General features: G+C 40.5%; 1 protein-coding gene across 2 annotated transcripts in view; it reads left to right on the forward strand.

Moving 5' to 3' along the window:
* Nucleotides 1–19,102, forward strand: part of LOC129703565 (rho guanine nucleotide exchange factor 4-like) — a 61,089-nt gene extending 41,987 nt beyond the window's left edge. For both annotated transcript variants that reach the window (XM_055646153.1, XM_055646152.1), the window contains exons 8-9: nt 1,835–1,906; nt 16,456–19,102. In XM_055646153.1, coding sequence (XP_055502128.1) covers nt 1,835–1,906; nt 16,456–16,682 — 299 coding nt within the window. In that variant the 3' untranslated portion in view covers nt 16,683–19,102. The remainder of the gene's footprint in view (nt 1–1,834; nt 1,907–16,455) is intronic.
* Nucleotides 19,103–20,171: the final 1,069 nt, after the last annotated feature.

The following is a 20,171-nucleotide window of genomic DNA, read 5'->3' on the forward strand; positions in this document are numbered from 1 at the left end:
CCTCGGTGAACATCTTCAAGGACCTTTCTTCAAGGACCGAAAAAATGTCCGCTATTCGGAGCTTTTCGTTATTTGGAACCGGATAAAAGGTTGTGCACCTGTATTATAGTTACCCTAGTATTACGGTGATTAATTTATTGTATTTTTGATTGGTATATATTCTGTGTTATTGTGCTGACTGGCTTGTTAAGCTGCAATAAGTAGGAATTTCATTGCTCCATTGCAAGAACAAATGACAATTAAACACTCTTGGCTTGAGACACTTAGATGCTTAGTAATAGGGAGATGGCATTCTTTGTGGGTTGTGTGGATTTAAGCACTAATGGTGGGGAATTTCAAGCTAGCTGCTTTGACATGAATGGTGGTTTTAGAATTCCATACATTCAGCAAGTGGAGAGTGGTTGACCACATTCCTAATTTATATGTTATGGATGGTGAAAATACTTTGTGTTGTCAGAGGGTGAGTCACTCACCTAACCCCTGTTGTTGTATTCTTACACTCATAACATGTTAGAAGACTAGTCCAGTTGAGTTTTTTTGTCGAAGGTGTTGATTAATGAAGCTGGTGGCAGGAGTAATGGGCGGGGGGGGGGGGGGGAGATAGTAATGCCATTAAATATCACGAGAAGGTAGTTAAACTTTCCCTTGTTGGAGATTGCAAATGCATGACATTTGTGCAGTGTGGATGTTCCCACTCATCTAGTCTTATCATGTGCAGATATGCACTCGTTCACCAGTTGCACGTGGAATGTGACATTATGTACTCATTAGCGAACATCCCCACGTCTGAACTTATGGTGGAAGCAATACCATTGATGAAACAGCTGAACATATTTGGCCTTGGAAACTATGCTGAGAAGCTCTGGCAGTCTGGGATCGAGTCTGGGATGTTTGACATCCAACAGTCATAGAAACATAGAAACATAGAAAATAGGTGCAGGAGTAGGCCATTCGGCCCTTCGAGCCTGCACCCTGAAGCTCAGGTCATTGCTCCAACTGTGACCCAGACTGGGTGTGGTGGGCAGGTGAGTACGTGCCACTTGTTAACACTGTGAATGCTCATCACTTGGCCGATGAATGGCTGAGATGAGGGGGCAATTAACATACTGGATTTTTCCTGCTTTTGATGAATAAAAGTGAATGACATAATTGGTATTTTTTTCACATTTATTTCTCATATGGGTTCATTCTCACCTGCTGCAGGCACAGTGTCTTAGCAGTGTCATTCAGCACTTTAGCATCTCAGTTTAAAATGGTGCAATGAAGATAGTCATAGTGTTGGTCATTGATGTTCCCCATCTTGAGTTCATTCTGTGTCTTCACTGTGATGGATTTCTGCCTTAAAGCATGTTAGATTATCCCCTCAGATCATATTTTGTGGGCTGCATTATGTGTCCTTCACATTAAACATGAATTTCACAGGAGAGGTCAATTGAGAATTATTGTCACCATTGTGTGCTCTGCACAGTTTGCATATATCTATGTTACACACATTCTCGATTTGGAACAGTCCAAATTTACTTTGTGGACCACATGTGTTGTCAAAACATGATCAATTTTAACCTGTAATTTAACTGAATACTGCTAAAAGCATACAAAATGTATGATGTTCCCTGTTAGTAAACAAGCACAGTACATTTCCCAGGATATTTTTATCAAATAAACATTCTTTATCCCTCACTTTCTAAAATAGTTTAAATATCTCATATTAGAATGCTTCGAGTATACGGTTTCAATGTGATTTCTTTGCAATTATAGAAAAATGAAATGAATTACAATATAGCTCTGATTGTTGTAAACTGTGCTAATATACCACATTATGCTATTTTTAAAGGCTTTGTCATCACCGAAGCACAAAAATACAAGGCCAAATTGCTTGCACGTAAGCCAGTAAAGAAGAAAAAAGGTGATTTTGATTATGCTAAATATTTAATTCAGAAGCAGCCATTCTGGAAAAAAAAAAGATAAGACATGAAACGGGAATTAAATCTATATTGTGACATGTAAATTTATGGACCTTATGGAAAAAAAAGTTCTGATCTGTGCACTAATGATTAAAATGGTAAGCATGCCATGCAGAGCAGATTTATGACTTTTTAAACAACAGAGAAAATCATCTTATCGAGAGCATTTGAGAAATTTATGCTCTAACACTTGCAAATTATTCCATTAATTATCTCATTTTCGTGTTTTATAGTTTGTACATATAATAAGTGTATATAAGACAAATCAACTTTTTACCATCGTGCCATGTTTTGATTGTTTGTCACCATATGGTGAAACACATCAATGTAGAATTCTATGAAACACCTATAGGCCGAAAATAGTGATAAGCGATAATATCCGAGAACTAAGACGTGAGACAATGGCTAAATTTACTTGTGCAAACCTATTTTAACAGAAGTCATGACCAAGGGTTGCATGCAAATAAAATGGGTATAGAAGCTTGGATATGTAATATGAATTGGCACCCATTTTTAAATCATGCATATCATGCATATATAATCATTCACACATGAATAAAAAATTATATAGAGTTTAGGAATCAATAACATTATGGAATCAGTAGGTTGAAAGGAAATAGTAAAAATTGTAAAGAGCCATGGTTTTCAAGGGAAATTGGACACTTGGTTCGGAAAAAGAGAAAGATCTACAATAGATAGGCAGCATGGAGTAAATGAGGTGCTTGAGGAGTATAAAGAATGTAAAAAGAATCTTAAGAAAGAAATTAGAAAAGCTAAAAGAAGATATGAGGTTGCTTTGGCAAGTAAGGTGAAAGTAAATCCAAAGGGTTTCTGATAGCAAAAGGATAACGAGGGATGAAATTGGTCCATTAGAGCGTCAGAGTGGACAGCTATCTGCAGAGCCAAAAGAGATGGGGGAGATATTGAACAATTTCTTTTCTTCGGTATTCACCAAGGAGAAGGATATTGAATTATGTGAGGTAAGGGAAACAAGTAGAGTAGCTATGGAAACTAGGAGATTCAAAGAAGAGGAAGTACTGACACTTTTGAAATATATAAAAGTGGATAAGTCGCCAGGCCTGACAGGATATTCCATAGGACATTGAGGGAAGTTAATGTAGAAATAGCAGGGGCTATGACAGAAATACTTCAAATGTCATTAGAAACGGGAATAGTGCCAGAGGATTGGCGTACTGCGCATGTTGTTCCATTGTTTAAAAAGGGTTCGAAGAGTAAACCTAGCAATTACAGACCTTAAATTAATGGAAAGGATACTTAGAGATAATATATATAAGCATCTGGACAAACAGGGTCTGATTAGGAACAGACAACATGGATTTGTGCCTGGAAGGTCATGTTTGACTAATCTTCTTGAATTATTTGAAGAGGTTACTCGGGAAATTGATGAGGGTAAAGCAGTGGATGTTGTCTATATGGACTTCAGTAAGACCTTTGACAAGGTTCCTCATGGAAGGTTGGTTAAGAAGGTTCAATTGTTGGGTATTAATGGTGGAGTAGCAAGATGGATTCAACAGTGGCTGAATGAGAGATGCCAGAGAGTAATGGTGGATGGCTGTTTGTCAGGTTGGAGGCCGGTGACTAGTGGGGTGCCACAGGGATCTGTGTTGGGTCCACTGTTGTTTGTCATGTACATCAATGATCTGGATGATGGTGTGGTAAATTGGATTAGTAAGTATGCAGATGATACTAAGATAGGTGGTGTTGTGGACAATGAAGTAGATTTTCAAAGTCTACAGAGAGATTTAGGCCATTTGGAAGAGTGGGCTGAAAGATGGCAGATGGAGTTTAATGCTGATAAGTGTGAGGTGCTACATTTTGACAGGACAAATCAAAATAGGACGTACATGGTAAATGGTAGCAATTTGAGGAATGCAGTTGAACAGAGGGATCTAGGAATAACTGTGCACAGTTCCCTGAAGGTGGAATCTCATGTAGATAGGGTGGTAAAGAAAGCTTTTGGTGTGCTGGCCTTTATAAATCAGAGCATTGAGTATAGAAGTAGGAATGAAATGTTAAAATTGTACAAGGCATTGGTGAGGCCAATTCTGGAGTATGGTGAGTATGAGGAAGGATGTCAACAAAATAGAAAGAGTACAGAGGAGATTTACTAGAATGTTGCCTGGGTTTCAGCAACTAAGTTATAGAGACAGGTTGAACAAGTTAGGTCTTTATTCTTTGGAGCACAGAAGGTTAAGAGGGGGGGGACTTGATAGAGGTCTTTAAAATGATGAGAGGGATAGACAGAGTTGATGTGGATAAGCTTTTCCCACTGAGAGTAGGGAAGATTCAAACAAGGGGACATGACTTGAGAATTAAGGGACAGAAGTTTAGGGGTAACATGAGGGGGAACTACTTTACTCAGAGAGTGGTGGCTGTGTGGAATGAGCTTCCAGTGAAGGTGGTGGAGGCCGGTTCGATTTTATTATTTAAAAATTAATTGGATAGTTATATGGATGGGAAAGGAATGGAGGGTTATGGACTGAGTGCAGGTAGATGGGACTAGGGGAGAATAAGTGTTTGGCACGGACTAGAAGGGCCGAGATGGTCTGGCAAGCGTAATGCCCTTGGGCGAGGCTCCTAGTGCAACCTGTTAAAATGTGCCTGTGTGATACAGGTGCTTGGCACAGGGAGCAGGCGGGGTCTTCTCCGAACTTCTGCTTCAGGTTCTGGGGTGAGGAAATAATGTCATAAATGGCTCTGATGACAAAACTTAGCCGAGATCCCTCCATTTGCCAGATGTCACGCCAGCTGAGTTTTCTCTTTTTCAGGCTATCCCAGTTAGTCCATTGGCCCTGCTTGGCCATAGAGATGGCCTTGGCGTGTCGTTCTGCCTCCTCCTGTCTTCTCACCTCCTCCACCACGTGCCGTCTCTTTTGCACTGATGTTGCCTTGTGCCATTGAGGAGTTTATGGGACGACCCCGAGCCCGGCTCTCCTGTGTTGGGCTTGACCAACCACATCCTTGAAATGAAAAGCAGACTTAGCACTGAATGGCTTCAGGTGTAGTCCACTTCCTCCCCGGGAGGCCACTGTTCGAAAAACAGTATCTTCAGATTCAGTGAGGGTCATGACCAACCTTGCTTTAGTTAGGTATGTTACAAAACTTATCTTCAGCGGCGCTGCAGTTCTGCCACTGCCCGTGTGCGCGACTTTGGCGCTTTTGAGAGGGGGCCGGGTTTAAAATGCAATTTTTCTGCAGCCTGTTCAAATCGATCTCTGTCAGGCTGTTTAGTTGCTAAAGAAAAATCGCTTTTAGTCCCGTTTTATTAAGTTTATTAGAATTAGCGCTGGATAATTTAATTGTTGGAGTAAAATTAAAATCATCTTCAAATGCCGTCAATGCCGACAACGGGACGGATCTCACGTAGGAGACAAGGCATGCCGTTTATTTATTTCATATAAACTTACTACTTAGGATACCTTTAATAAAAATTTCACGTTGTGAAAATGTGATTATGTAAATATATGAACCGGCAGTTTTTTTCCTGCCGATATGGGGTTTAAATTCACTGCAACTGCAACGTTCCAAACCAGCACATTCCACAAAATCCCACTCGCAAGATGATTCAAATGGCCATTAATTTACAGGAATTAAACACTAAATTCCTTCCATTTGGCCAATAAATTCATGACAATGAGACTTCGTGCTTCCTTTTGAGACCCATGCACTACAATATTGTAAATTCTTGTGTGAATGTTATTTGGACACTTAGGCTTTTTAAAAATGTTAACCTTTTCTTAAGAAATGGATAGATGTTTAGATCTAATAATTGAATTTTGTAATTAGCTACAATTGGGTAACTAACTAATTATATGCTTTAATTTCAGGTCATCCAAGTAAGATTGTTTCATATTTGTTTCAGAATGCTTCAATCTATAATAACTGAAAATTTCATTCAGTTCTCTTAATTGTTAAGAAAGTTATGGGCTTTTGACTGTCCTTGATCACAGCTTTTGTGTTAAGTCAATGGAAAAGCAATAGGGAACAAGATGCTAATTTCCGAGTATGAAAATGGCCATAACTTTTTTAATACTGAAGATGTGAAAGTGAATTAGGTGTCAAATTAAACTTCTTTTTATGCTTTATCCAATGGGATAAATTGCAGACTTGATTTTTAAAATCTCAACATTTTGTAACATTGCTACTTTAGTGCATTTGAACTCTTCCACAAGACTTAACAGAAGTCAGGATCAAGGGTTACATGCCAATAAAATGTATTTAGAAGCCTGGACATGCAATATGAATTGGCACCCATTTTAAAATAATTCATATCACACATACATAATCATTCACACATGAATAAAAAAATCATAGTTTAGGAATCAATAACGTTCGGAATCATACAATAATACAACAATGTCAGGCATTTCAACCCATCATGTCCATGCTGATGATCAAGTACCAATAAATACAAATCCCTTTTTCTTAGCATTTAACTTATAATTTTCTATGTCTCTGCGATTCGTGCTCAATTAGATACATCTTTAGTATTAAAAAAGGAGTCTGATGATACCAGTCTGAAGAAGGGTCTCGACCCGAAACATCACCTTTTCATTTGCTCCATAGATGCTGCCACACCCGCTAAGTTTCTCCAGCATTTTTGTCCACCCACTCAAGTGAGATGTTCTAGATTCCAACCACTAAATGGGCGAAAACAAACTGCCTTTTAAATCCTCTGCAACTCACATTAAACCAATTACCTCTAATTTTAGAATCTGCTATGGAGAAACATTTCTTACTCACTTCCTTGTTTACACCTCTCATTAGTTTGAATACTTCAATCAGAATCTCTTTCAGCCACCCCTGCTCCAAGGAAAATTAACCCACCCTGTCCAGACTCTCTTCATATCCAGACTCTCTTCTGTAGACCAGTTAAATTGAAAGATTTCCTTCCATGGTGGACTTTCGTGAACCAGATGGTGGTGGTGTGGAGGAGAGGGGTGGAGACAACCTGGTAGTTTCATTGTTAAAGTTCCTGAGACCAAATTTATGTTGAAATCCATATTTAATTTAATAATTTGAGTTTGAATTTGCAAGTTACCACTGTGGGATTCACATTGACATTCCTGCTCTAGCAGATCCTCCAGTGAGTAAATACCATGAATGAATGTATGAATAAGTTTATTGGCCAAGTATGCACATACAAGGAATTTGCCTTGGTGCTCCGCCCGCAAGTGACAACATGACATAGTGAAAGTTATGAATGACTTACAAAATTCTTAATGGGTTGGACAGGCTAGATGCAGGAAGATTGTTCCCGATGTTAGGGAAGTCCAGGACAAGGGGTCACAGCTTAAGGATAAGGGGGAAATCCTTTAAAACCGAGATGAGAAGAACTTTTTTCACACAGAGAGTGGTGAATCTCTGGAACTCTCTGCCACAGAGGGTAGTTGAGGCCAGTTCATTGGCTATATTTAAGAGGGAGTTAGATGTGGCCCTTGTGGCTAAGGGGATCAGGGGGTATGGAGAGTAGGCAGGTACAGGATACTGAGTTGGATGATCAGCCATGATCATATTGAATGGCGGTGCAGGCTCGAAGGGCCGAATGGCCTACTCCTTCACCTAATTTCTATGTTTCTATGTTTCTAATGACACATTAAACCATGCCACTATAGTGAATAAATGGTATAAAAAAAAATAAAGGTACAATGGGTTTGTGCACTATTCATGGGAATGCAATAGGGAAGACTGTCGGCTTACAAATAAAATAAATAACCTTTTGGCATTAAGTATAAATTGGATATGAAAGAATGAAAGTAATCAGAAAAAATGTGTAGATAGACAAAATGCTGGAATAACTCAGTGAGGGACAGGCAGCATCTCTGGAGAGAAGGAATGGGTGATGTTTCAGGTCGAGACCCTTCTTCAGGCTGATGTCAGGGGAGAGGGAGTTACATAGATAAGGAAGAGTAAGGTGAAAATGGGACAAAGGCAATGGAGATATAGGAAAACGTAGAGTAGATCATTGTTAGTTGGGAGAAGGTAACAACAAAGCAAACAGAGATAAAATGTAGTCAGAGACAGTAAGACTGGTCAGAGAACTGGAAAGAGGAGGAATGGAGAGAGAGAGAGAGAGAGTGAGAGAGAGAGGGAAAGCAAGGGTTACTTGAAATTAGCAAAGTCAATGTTCATACCGCTGGGGTGTAAGCTGCTCAAGCGAAATATGAGGTGCTGTTCCTCCAATTTGCGCTGGGCCCCACTCGGAGAAAGGAGGCGGCCCAGGACAGGAAGGTCCAGGACAGGAAGGTCAGTGTGGGAATGGGAGGGGGAGTTAAAGTGTTTAGCAACCGGATCGGGTAGGTTTAGGAGGACTGAGCGGAGGTGTTCAGCGTAACGATTGCTGAGCTTGGTCTCGCCGAAATATAGTTCACACCTGGAACAGCAGATACAGTAGATGAGGTTGGAGGAGGTGCAAATGAACCTCTGCCTCACCTGAAAAGACTGTCAGGGTCCTTAGACAGAGTCGAGGGGGAGATATAGGGACAGGTGTTGAATCACCTGTAGTTATAGGGGAAAGTACTTGGGGAGAGGGTGGTTTGGTTGGAAGGGACAAGTTGACCAGAGAGTTGTGGAGGGAACGGATTCTGTGGAAAGTGGAAAGGGGTGGAGATGGGAAGATGTGGCTCGTGGTGGGATCCCATTGGAGGTGGCAAAAATATTGGAGGACTATGTGCTGCATACGACGGCTGATGGGGCAAGGTGAGGATTTGGGGGACTCTATCCCTGTTACAACTGGAGGGAGGGGGAGCTCCCTCTCCCACTCCCACACTGACCTTTCCATCCTGTGCCTCCACCAATGTCAGAGTGAGGCCTTGCGCAAATTGGAGGAACAGCACCTCATATTTCACTTGGGCAGCTTACACTCCAGCAGTACGTTCATTGACTTCTCTAACTCCAAGTAACCATTACCTTCCCTCTCTCTCTATCCCTCTCCCTTCCCAGTTCTCCCACCAGTTTTATTGTCTATTTTATTTTATCTCTGTTTGCTTTGTTGTTAGCTTCTCCCAGCTACCAATGACCTATTCCACATTTTCCTTGATCACCATTCCCTTTGTACTATTTTCACAACCTATATTTCCTTATCTATGTATCTCTCTCCCCTGACATCAGTCTGAAGAAGGGTCTCGACCCGAAACGTCACCCATTCCTTCTCTCCAGATATGCTGCCTGTCCCGCTGTTACTCCAGCGTCTTGTGTCTATCATCTGTTTAATCCAGCATCTGCAGTTCCTTTCTACACATATATTGGAAATGAGATTTTACAAATGTTTATATGACTAAATCACTATGGAAAAGTTAAATAAGGAATGCAAAGGGAAAATACTGCGTGCATACTCAGACTGAATATTGACAACAATCTGCTTTTTAACATTAAATTAAACCATTCAGCAAATGCGATTTTGCAATGAAAATTCTATATATTCAAAGGCGCCTTGGAATTTGGGTGATATAAAATCAGGAACTTCTGAAAGAAGGGGGACATGAGATTGCTTTGGTAGTGATTCTGCAGTAAATTAAATGGAAAAGGGTAATTAGAGATAGATTAGAGGCCCTTAAAGATCAGAGGTCATCTGTGCGTGAAACCACAGGAGACGAGTGTTAAAATAATATTTCTCATCTGCTTTTACTATGGAAAAAGACATGGGTGATATAGAATTTGTGTAAATTAATAGCACTATCTCGAAGAGAGTCGACATTACAGAATAGGAGATGCTGGAGGTCTAAAATCACATTAAGGTTGATAAATCTCAGGGAACTGATCAACTGTCTCATGGGATATGTTGGGAAACCAGGGACGAAATTGCAGGGTCAACGACAGGATAATCTCTATTATCAATAGCCAGGAGTGAGGTGCCAGAAGACTGGAGAGTGGCTAATGTTACACCTCTATGTAAGAGAAGCTGCAAGGGAAGCCAGTGAGCTGCAGACCAGTGAATCGAACATCAATGCTGGGTAGGTTATAGGAGGAGACTCTGAGATAGGATCTGCACACATTTGTAAAAGGCAAGGATTGATCAGGGATATTTGGCATGGCTTTGTGCATGCAAGATGTCTCACAAAATTGACTGCGTTTTTTCAAGTGTTGACCAAGAAGATGGATGAGGGTAGTGTAGTAGACATTATCTACATGGGTTTTGTAACCCTAAGGCTGCATTTGGGGACTGTGTAGAGTTTGGTTACCCAACTATAGGAAGGATATCATTAAACTGGAATGGGGGCAAAAACAAAAATTGACGAGAATGTTACATGGTTTGTAGGGTTTGAATTAAAAGGAGAGGCTGGATAGCCTGAGCCTATTTTACTTTGGATTGTACAAGGCTGAGGAATAATAATCATAGAGGTTTAAAAATTCATGTGGGGCATACTGTAGATAAGATGAATAGCCATAGTGTTTCGCCCAGGATAGTAGTCTCAAACTAGTGTCTCACCTTAAGGTGAGAGAGGTACATGAATAAGGAAGATTTGGAAAGGTATCAGCAAGGCTTAGGCAAATTGGTCTGGCTTGGTTAGACAACCTGGTCAACATGGACACTTTGGTCTAAAGGGCCTATTTTCATGCTGCATAGCTCTGTGACTCTCATAATATTGTGATAAAATATTGACAGTTTTATGAACTGCAGGCAAGAAATAAACATTAAAGTAAATATTGTAAGAACCATTCCAAAATGGTGTACTTAATCATTATTATCTCTTAGTACAGGTATTTGACGCCATTTTTACGCACGTATTAAGTGTAAGAGTATCTAATAAAGCTTATGGGACTAATTTAGTCAACTGCATATCATTCAACACTTTGGATAGTACAAAATCAAATCAAATGGGAACGGCCATTAAGCAGGTATAAAACAGTCCCAGCAGAGATTTATATCAGTAAATTGCATATAATGAATTAGAAATTGTGATGCACCTGAACCAATACGCTTCCAACCGGTTTCTGTGACCGATAATAGAAAATAACCCATCCAGTTTAAGATTTCCGTCCAACTTCAAGAAACTGATGGTTCTTTGTTGTCCCCCACTCCTCATCCTGGTCTTGCTGACAATTTGAAGTGGATGAGTTGATGTCACATCTCTGTCCTCTTGATTTCATGAATTAGCTATATATCCTTCCTCTGAATGATTTGCAGTACCACTTGCCATATATCATATATCCATTTGGTAAAAAGGAGACCCAAATTGAATATAATATACCAGGTATATAATAATTACACTTCTTCCCACCCTGCTTCCTGTAAGGACTCCATCCCCTACTCCCAATCCCTCCGTCTAGGCCACATCTGTACCCAGGATGAGGTGTTCCACACCAGGGCATCGGAGATGTCCTCATTCTTCAGGGAACGGGGGTTCCCCTCTTCTACCAGAGATGAGGCTCTCACCAGGGTCTCTTCTATATCCCGTAACTCTGCTCTTAATCCCCATCCCCCCACTCGTAATAAGGGCAGAGTTCGCTTGGCCTCACCTTCCATCCTACCAGCCGTCACATACAACAAATAATCCTCTGTCAATTTCTCCACCTCCAATGTGATCCCACCACTTGCCACATCTTCCCATCTCCTCCCCTATCTGCATCGGCAGAGACCGCCCCCTCCGTAACTCCCTGGTCATTTTGTCCCTTCCCACCCAAACCACCACCTCTCAGGACACTTTCCCCAAGAATTGCTGCACTTGTCGCTTTACCTCCCCCCTTGACTCCATTCAAGGACCCAAGCAGTCTTTCCAGTTGCGGCAGAGGTTCACCTGCACCTCCTCCAACCTCATCTACTGCATCCACTGCTCTAGATGTCAGATGCTCTACATCGGTGAGACCCAGCATAGGCTTGGCGATCACTTCGCCGAACACCTCCACTCAGTTCGCAATAACTAACCTGATCTCCTCACCACTTCAACTCTCCCTCCCATTCCAAATCTAACCTTTCTGTCCTGGGCCTCCTCCATGGCCAGAGTGAGGACAACCATAAATTAGAGGAACAGCACCTCATATTTTGCTTGGGCAGTTTGCACCCCAGCGGTATGAACATTGACTTCCCTAATTTCAGGTAGTCCTTACTTTCTCCTCCCCTACTAAGCTCTCCCTCAGCCCTCTGGCTCCACCCTTTCTTCCTCCTACCGCCCCCCCCCCCCCCAACCTCACATCAGTCTGAAGAAGGGTTTCAACCCGAAACGTTGCCTATTTCCTTCACTTCATAGATGCTGCCTCACCCGCTGAGTTTCTCCAGCATTTTTGTCTACCTTTGATTTTCCAGTATCTGCAGTTCCTGCTTAATCATTTAAAATCACTCCTTTTGATTTCTAGCACTCATTTCTGACTATAGATTATAGCATTCTGTTTATATTTGATACCAGACAGCTTCTGAACTTAATGAACACATTTCCCAAATCATATTGATATCATTTAAAAAAAGATTCCTGCATACTATGTACTTTGTACTCCATCCTTTGCCATCTCTTATCACTTGCTAACTTTCATCGTTGCTAACTTCCATCCACATCTCATTGTTGATGAGCCTAATTTATCAAATCCCTCTGATCTATTGAATCAGCTAGCTTGATTGATCGCTGCAACGTGTGATGCTATTTTATATTTCATCAACATTCTACCCTCAGTTAAAAAGTTATAAACAATTTCAAAACCAAATTCTTTGAAAATTTGGTGGTGACTTAAACACTTCCAAATGTACATTTTCCCTTTGCTGTCTGCATTTCACATTAGTCTTCCATTGAGTTGCCTCCATACAGATAATAGTGTTCATAAACCTTAAAGAGAATTTAGTGCAATGAGAGCCAGGAATTTTGAAACAGAAAGCAGCAGCCAAATAGCACACAAACAAAAGCTTTTCACTGTACATCGGAACACGTGACAATAAACTCAACTAAAGGGCCTGTCCCACTGTACGAGGTAATTCGAGAGTTCTCCCGAATTTTTCGAACTGGGAGAATTACGGTAATAGCTGCTCGTAGGTACTCGGGGCTTTCGTGGACATTTTTCAACATGTTGAAAAAGCTTCACGAGCATACCACATTTCCCGAGTACCTGCCGTTAGCATTACGAGCCGCTAAGAGACGTCCCGAGCTCCTATGTACCTGCTACGTACATTCTACGTACTTACCACAAGTTTGATTTTTTTTAAACTCGGGAGAGGTCTTGGGTAAACTTGTATGGTGGAACAGTCCCTTAAGTTAAACATCTGACAGGAGATACAGAAACCCCAGGTTCAGGAACAACTACTATCCAGCATTTATCAGAACTGCGCAACCATAATCCTACCACAGCAAGAAAAACCCTATTGATAACCTCGTGCACCTCCAGGGACTCGTTTCCTAATTGTGTATTTTCACACTCTTTATTCTGCAGACTTTCTTTTCGCTTTCTTGGAGAATTTATGTGCAATTTCTGTGTCATTTATGTTTTTGTGTTGTCTGTCTATCTACCAGTGGTGATTGATGCTGCAAGCCATTTTTTCATTGTATCTGTACCTCACTATACTTGTGCATATGACAATGAACTCGACTTGACTTGAAATAATTTAGTTACAATCATCACAAATAGTTATATTTCTCTGCCATTTCTTGCTGATTAAATATATCCATTCAAATCAGTGTGTCGTCTCCTTCCATATAAATCGGAGGTTTTGGATACTTTATCTTGGGTAAAGCTCTTCTCTGGCAACTTTTCAGATCTGTTATTCCTCACAACATTCTCAAGAACTCTTTTCCATCCTAAAATAACGCAATATTTTGGCTTTATGCCTTAGAATTCCTCTATGCAATGCAATCCATTTGGATTCAACCTCAACAGGACATAGATCATATATTGTACATTTCCAAAGCAAAATCCCTCAGTCTTGATCTTGCCATAAATTTTCCCCAATTATTTCACTGTTTTACAAAGTTAAAGCTAGGAAATTCTCATTTACTCTAGATGAATTGCAGAACTTCTTTTGAAGATACTTTTTATTTCTCATCCTTTGTTTCTTAGTCCTGAGCATTATTTATAAATTCATTCCGGTTCCTGAGACTTTCAAATAATGTCAAGATGCTCGTCAAATGGAAAGAAAAGCAGATAATTTTTGGCTTAGTATTTCATCATCTTGGTACTTTTACTCAACTTGTTCATTGGGATTGGGTTTCTGAATCTCACCATCTCCATCACAGGAAACAAACTATTGACTGACTTCTACTACAAACCTATTGACTCCCACAGCTATCTAGACTACACTTCTTCACACCCTGCTTCCTGTAAAGACTCTATCCCCAACTCCCAATTCTTCCGACTACACCGCATCTGCACCCAGGATGAGGTTTTCCATAGTAGATTATCAGAGATGTCCTCATTCTTTGGGAAACGGGGGTTCTCCTCTTCTATTATAGATGACTCTCACTAGGGTCTCCTTGATATCCCGCAGCTCTGCTCTTGCTCCCCCACCCCCGACCTGCAACAAGGACAGTCCCCCTTGTCCTCACCGTCCACAACAGCCATCACATACAGAATATAATCCTCCAACGCTTTCATCACCTCCAACGGAATCCCACACCTCCCCCCCCTTTCTGCAAAGACTGTTCCCTTCACAGCTCCCTTGTCAACGCGTCCCTTCCCACCAAACCACCCCCTCACTAGATACTTTCCCCTGCAACCGCAGGAGATGCAACACCTGTCCCATTACCTCCCCCCTCGACTCCATCCAAGGACCCAGACAGTCTTTTCAGGTGAGGCGGAGGTTCACTTGCACCTCCTTCAACCTCATCTACTGTATCCGCTGTTCTAGGTGTCAACTTCTGTACATTGGCGAGGCCACAACCGCAGGCTCGGCGATCGTTTCGCTGAACACCTCCGCTTAGTCCGTCTTAACCTACCTGTTCTCCCGGTTGCTCCAGCATTTTGTGTCTACTTGTTCATTGGGATTTCTGCTCTTGCTTCACTATTCTTACTAGTTCTCCAAAGTTGTAATATTGTCCTCGATCTTGGTTAATTTGCCCTGGAATAATCCAATCTGAAACTTGCTACAAATAAGATATTAGGCACATTGAATGACAGCATTTTGGACATCACTTCCAGCTCTTAAGAATTATATCCGATGAACATGCTTAATGTATTAGTAATGGTATTAGTAATTATTAACATTATTTATTATTTTTGTTATTATTAAAATATTTAAGAATTATATCTGATGAACATGCTCAATTTCTTAAACCGTATTAGTAATTATTCTTATTTTCTGTTACTATTAAAATATTAATCAATAATTAAACTTAAGCTATCTCTCACTGGAAACCAGTTTTTAAGTAATGAATTCTTGAGAGCACGAGGCTTGGAGAAATAAGCAAGCCTACGTTGAATTAATTCAGTTCAGTTATATTTTCAAGGTCAGACTTTGTTCAGACTTTTTCTCTGCTGTTTTAGTATAAATTGAGTAACTCAGTGTAACAAAGTTAACATTGGAAACAATTGGAGTTTGGACTAACCTAATCTTAATCTGAATTTGTAATCATTATTCAAAGAATATATATTCATATGAATAATAGCAGACATATTGCATGTAAAATATTCCTATTTGCTGTTTTAGTATATAACAGATATAAATCATAAATCTAATAGTATCAAATTATTGTATAATGGGGTGATTAACAGTAATTTATGTGGATGCATTAGCTGGTGACAGAGTACATAAATTTACAGGAGTTAAATTATTACAATGATGCTGACTTGGGCTACTACTGTATGTACAATTCTCACCTCTGTTTTATAGGAAGGGTAAAACTGGCATCAAGTGTACAAGCTCATGCATCAGGAATTTGCTTAAAAGAGCTGCAGAAGAAATTATCCTTAGTTGGATGTCCTAATTCACGACATAGAAACCCTTTTGGTTTATACTCAGCTTCAGAAATTTGCCCCATCTGATTTCAGTGGAACCATATATCAGAAGTGCAGTACCATGTGTGATGGCTACATGATGCCATTTAACGTGGAAGCCTAAGGGAGAAAAGCAAGGATATTCTTAGGAAAAGGAGGAAAATTGTAAGAGACCTAATTGAAATGTTCAACATTTGAATCTGTGAGAACCTGAATAAAGTCTTCACCACCGTGTACAGACATATTTCAGTTTTTAAAAGATGAATCAGGCAGAGTATTTATATTGTGTTTAAGAAGGAACTGCAGATGCTGGAAAATCAAAGGTACACAAAAAAACTAGAGAAACTCAGCGGGTGCAGCAGCATCTATGGAGCAAAGGAAATAGGCAACGTTTCGGGCCGAAACACTTGAAGAAGGGTTTCGGCCCGAAAATGTGCCTATTTCCTTCGCTCCATAGATGCTGCTGCACCCGCTGAGTTTCTCCAGAGTATTTATATTGCATGAGGAGGGCAAGTTGTAGATTGTTCCCAGAAAAAAACTAATTTTGAGGGATTACAAAGCCAGCAAAGAAGGTTAGTTGATTGCTGACACTAATCAGCTTCTTTATATCTTTCATACACAGCAAAAGCCACCTGTATGTACACGTGTGACTCACAACGCGAATGCGAACAAGTACCAATAAAGAAACCACCAACATGTGCCAACAGACAACAAAGACATCCAGTAATGACCCCGCTGCCCATTTCCTCCAGTTCCTCATCAAGCACAACCACGGATGAATCAATGACATCGGAAGACCAGGAAATGGAATCAGATGTAGTTTCATGTCGCAGTTATTCATTAACTTGAGGAGCTTTTGCTTTGCTTTAAAAAAAAACAACGGCAAATTCTTTGCACTGAATGTCTGCCTCTGAAACGTTAATCTATGCAGATAAACGGGGAAAATGCGAAACAGTACATGGGAACCAGCTACCTCAAAAATCAGAACGGCTTACGGGTGTGTAACATGTCTTTGAACTAAGTGGACGTAACTCACTCCGTGCTCTTCAGCAGAAGTAGTTTATCTTATTTACCCTCTGCTGGTAGAAACATCTTATGCTCAGCACTGCCTTTGTGCATACATCTTAGCTATCATATAGTCCTTTCTTTGTTACCTTTTATTAGCATTGCTTTCATAGACACATATATCGGTTTTAATTAACATCAATCTTTTTTGACAATTTTAATTCTGTAATTCTGATCTCCATGCTATGGAGATGTTACAAACAGGTTGGGCTCCACAGATCCTTCAAGAATATTAAAAGGAAATATATTTTAATGTAAATCAGAATAAAAGGACACAACTTTAGAAGGAGATGAGGAGGAATTTATTTAGTCAGAGGGTGTTGAATCCATGGAATACATTGCCACAGACGGCAGTGGAGGCCAAATCATTGGGTAATTTTGTTTTTTAAAAGCGGAGATTGACATGGTTTTCATTACTAAGCGTGAGAAAGGTTACAGAGAGAAGGCAGGAGATAAAGATTGAGAGTGAAAGATAGATCAGCCATAATTAAATGGCGGAGTGGACTCAATGGGCCGAATGGCCTAAATCTGCTCCCATGACTTATAATGGATCACATATAAATAATGCTTTGCCTCTTAGAGACAGTTTGGGAGCCGATTCCCTCCGCACAAATGTCTACTCCACTTATGTTGAGATTGGGAAGTGGTGCAATTAGAAATCATGAATTTAGTTGGAAAACCCCATTTTAATTATTTATTATAAAGTAACATTTCCGTGTTAGTCCATTTCCATTATTACATATGCTTAAGGTGTTAAAATGTATTTCTTTCTGTAACCACAAACAAAAATCCAGCTTGATATATTTTTCAGTTTTACTTGATTTATTTCTGACTGCTAAACTATCTCACTGAAATGTTGCAAACTTAAAGCACTGCCAAGAATGAAAGCCACTGCACCTCAGGCTTTGGCATCAGTGATCAAAGAGTCAAAATGGATACATATATACATTACATCCACGCACATAAAACAAACAACTAACAACCAAAAACAAAACCAATGTCCCCAAGTCAATGATGTTCAGAACTTATTTGGAGATTGTAGTGTTTAATAGCTGCTCTGGAGGGTAGAAGCTGTTCCTGAACCTGGACGTTACAGTTTACAGGCTCCTATATATATCTTCTTCCTGATGGCAGGAGTGAAATGAGTGTGTGGCCATGGAGCTGTGGGTCTTAGATGATGCTGGCTGTCTTTTTGAGGCAGAAACTCCTGCAAAGGCAGTGACTCCTGTAAATCCCTTCGATAGTGGGGAGGTTAGAACCAGTGATGGACTGGGCAGTGTTCACCACTTTTTGCAGTCTTCTTCGCTCCTGGGCATTCAAGTTGCCAAACCAGGCCATGATGCAACTAATCAATATGCTCGCTACTGTACACCTGTAGAAGTTCAAGAGAGTACTCTATAACATAGCACATCTCCTTAATATTCTCAGGAGGTTGAGTCTTGGATAGGCTTTCTTTATAATTGCATCAGTGTAATGGGTCTGGGTGTTATGATTGAGGGAGGCTGATCTTGAAGTCATTGGAAGAAGTGAAGAGATTTAAATGTTCAGAGGTTAAGGGTTAGGCAGTTACAGTATAGTTGGTGGGATGAAGGAAGGAGGTGATACACAGTACCATACCTTAATCATCCACTTTGTCATGGATGCTCCAAACTGGCAAAGTTCACCCAAATGAAGCAGCCTGTTTCAATTGAAGGTGAAGACAGGTTGGGTTGATCAGATATAATAAAACATTAACCTTTCTTTTGAAAGTATCAAAGTACTGCGACAAACCACCCACATCCTTAATGGCTTTTTTAAACCATACAACATGAAGGAAGATCATTCTGCCCATCTATGCCAACTCAAGGCAATCTCATCAATCCCATTCCCCAACCATTTTTTCCCCAGTAACTTAGTCCCTCTCTCAGAGTTGAACATAGGTCACCGAAGTAATGAAGTAGCAACATTACCTGCTTCACTTCCACCATTTCATTGCTGTTTTTTATGGCTTCATCCAATCCTTATTTTTGTTTTTTCATAACAAATGATCTCATGGAGGTGCTCTGACATGAAAAGTCCAGTTCTAAACTATTCATCTACACCAGCATGAGAGGAAAATCTCCCATTTGGTATTTGTCTATAAATTATGTTATCTCCTTCCTACCTTCGAAAGTTTTGACAGCTTATTTAGTATAAATAGCTTTTTATTATGTTATGTGTCCATGTACCAATTACATTTGATAAGTTAGCATCAACATCTTCTTCATATTAGGTTTTTAATTATTGATGTAGCTTAATCAAACCACAAACTACTAAGAAAATAGGTTAAATTGTTTGTGTATTTTAAGATCTCCACAAATAGCAATATGATAATGACCAGATAACTTAGTTTTATTGATGTTACACAAAAAAGCTGGAGAAACTCAGCGGGTGCAGCAGCATCTATGGAGCGAAGGAAATAGGCAACGTTTTGATCCGAAACCCTTCTTCAGACTGATCGGAGGGGGGGGGGGGGGGGGGGGGGGGGGGGGGGGGGGGGGGGGACAAGAAGGGAAAAAGGAGGAGGAGCCCGAATGCTGGGGGATGGGAGGAGACAGCAGGGGGACTGAGGAAGGGGAGGAGACAGCAAGGACTAACAAAATTGGGAGAATTAGATGTTCATGCCCCCAGGATACAGACTCCCCAAGCGGAATATAAGGTGCTGTTCCTCAAATTTCCGGTGTTGCTCGCTGTGGCCATGGAGGAGACCCAGGACAGAGAGGTCGGAGACGGAGTGGGAGGGGGAGTTGAAGTGTTGAGCCACCGGGAGGTCAGCTTGGTTATTGCGGACCAGGTGGAGGTGTTCGGCGAAACGATCGCCCAACCTCCGCTTGGTCTCACCGATATAGATCTGTATTAGTTTTATTGATGTTGTGATTAAAACTGGGCAGGACGCAAATGATTACATGGAATCTTTTAACATACATCTGTGAGAGCAAATTACGGCTTTAATTTATATTTATATAAATGGGAAGCAAATAGAGAAAGCTAGTAGACAGTGTGTGAGGCAGGAGGCAGAGAAGGGAAGCACTTAAGACACATGTAGGGGAGAAAGAAGAAAAAGCTAATAAACAGAGAATAAGAGGTGGTTTCCTAAATGTGTATATTTTAATGCTAGGAGCATTGTAAGAAAGGCGGATGAACTTAGAGCCTGGATTGACACCTGGAGTATGATGTTGTGACGATTAATGAAACATGGTTGCAGGATGGCTGTGATTGGAAACGAAATATTCAAGGATTTTGTTGCTTCAGGTG

The sequence above is a fragment of the Leucoraja erinacea genome, chromosome 14 (genome assembly GCF_028641065.1).
Source record: "Leucoraja erinacea ecotype New England chromosome 14, Leri_hhj_1, whole genome shotgun sequence".
Lineage (NCBI taxonomy): Eukaryota > Metazoa > Chordata > Chondrichthyes > Rajiformes > Rajidae > Leucoraja > Leucoraja erinaceus.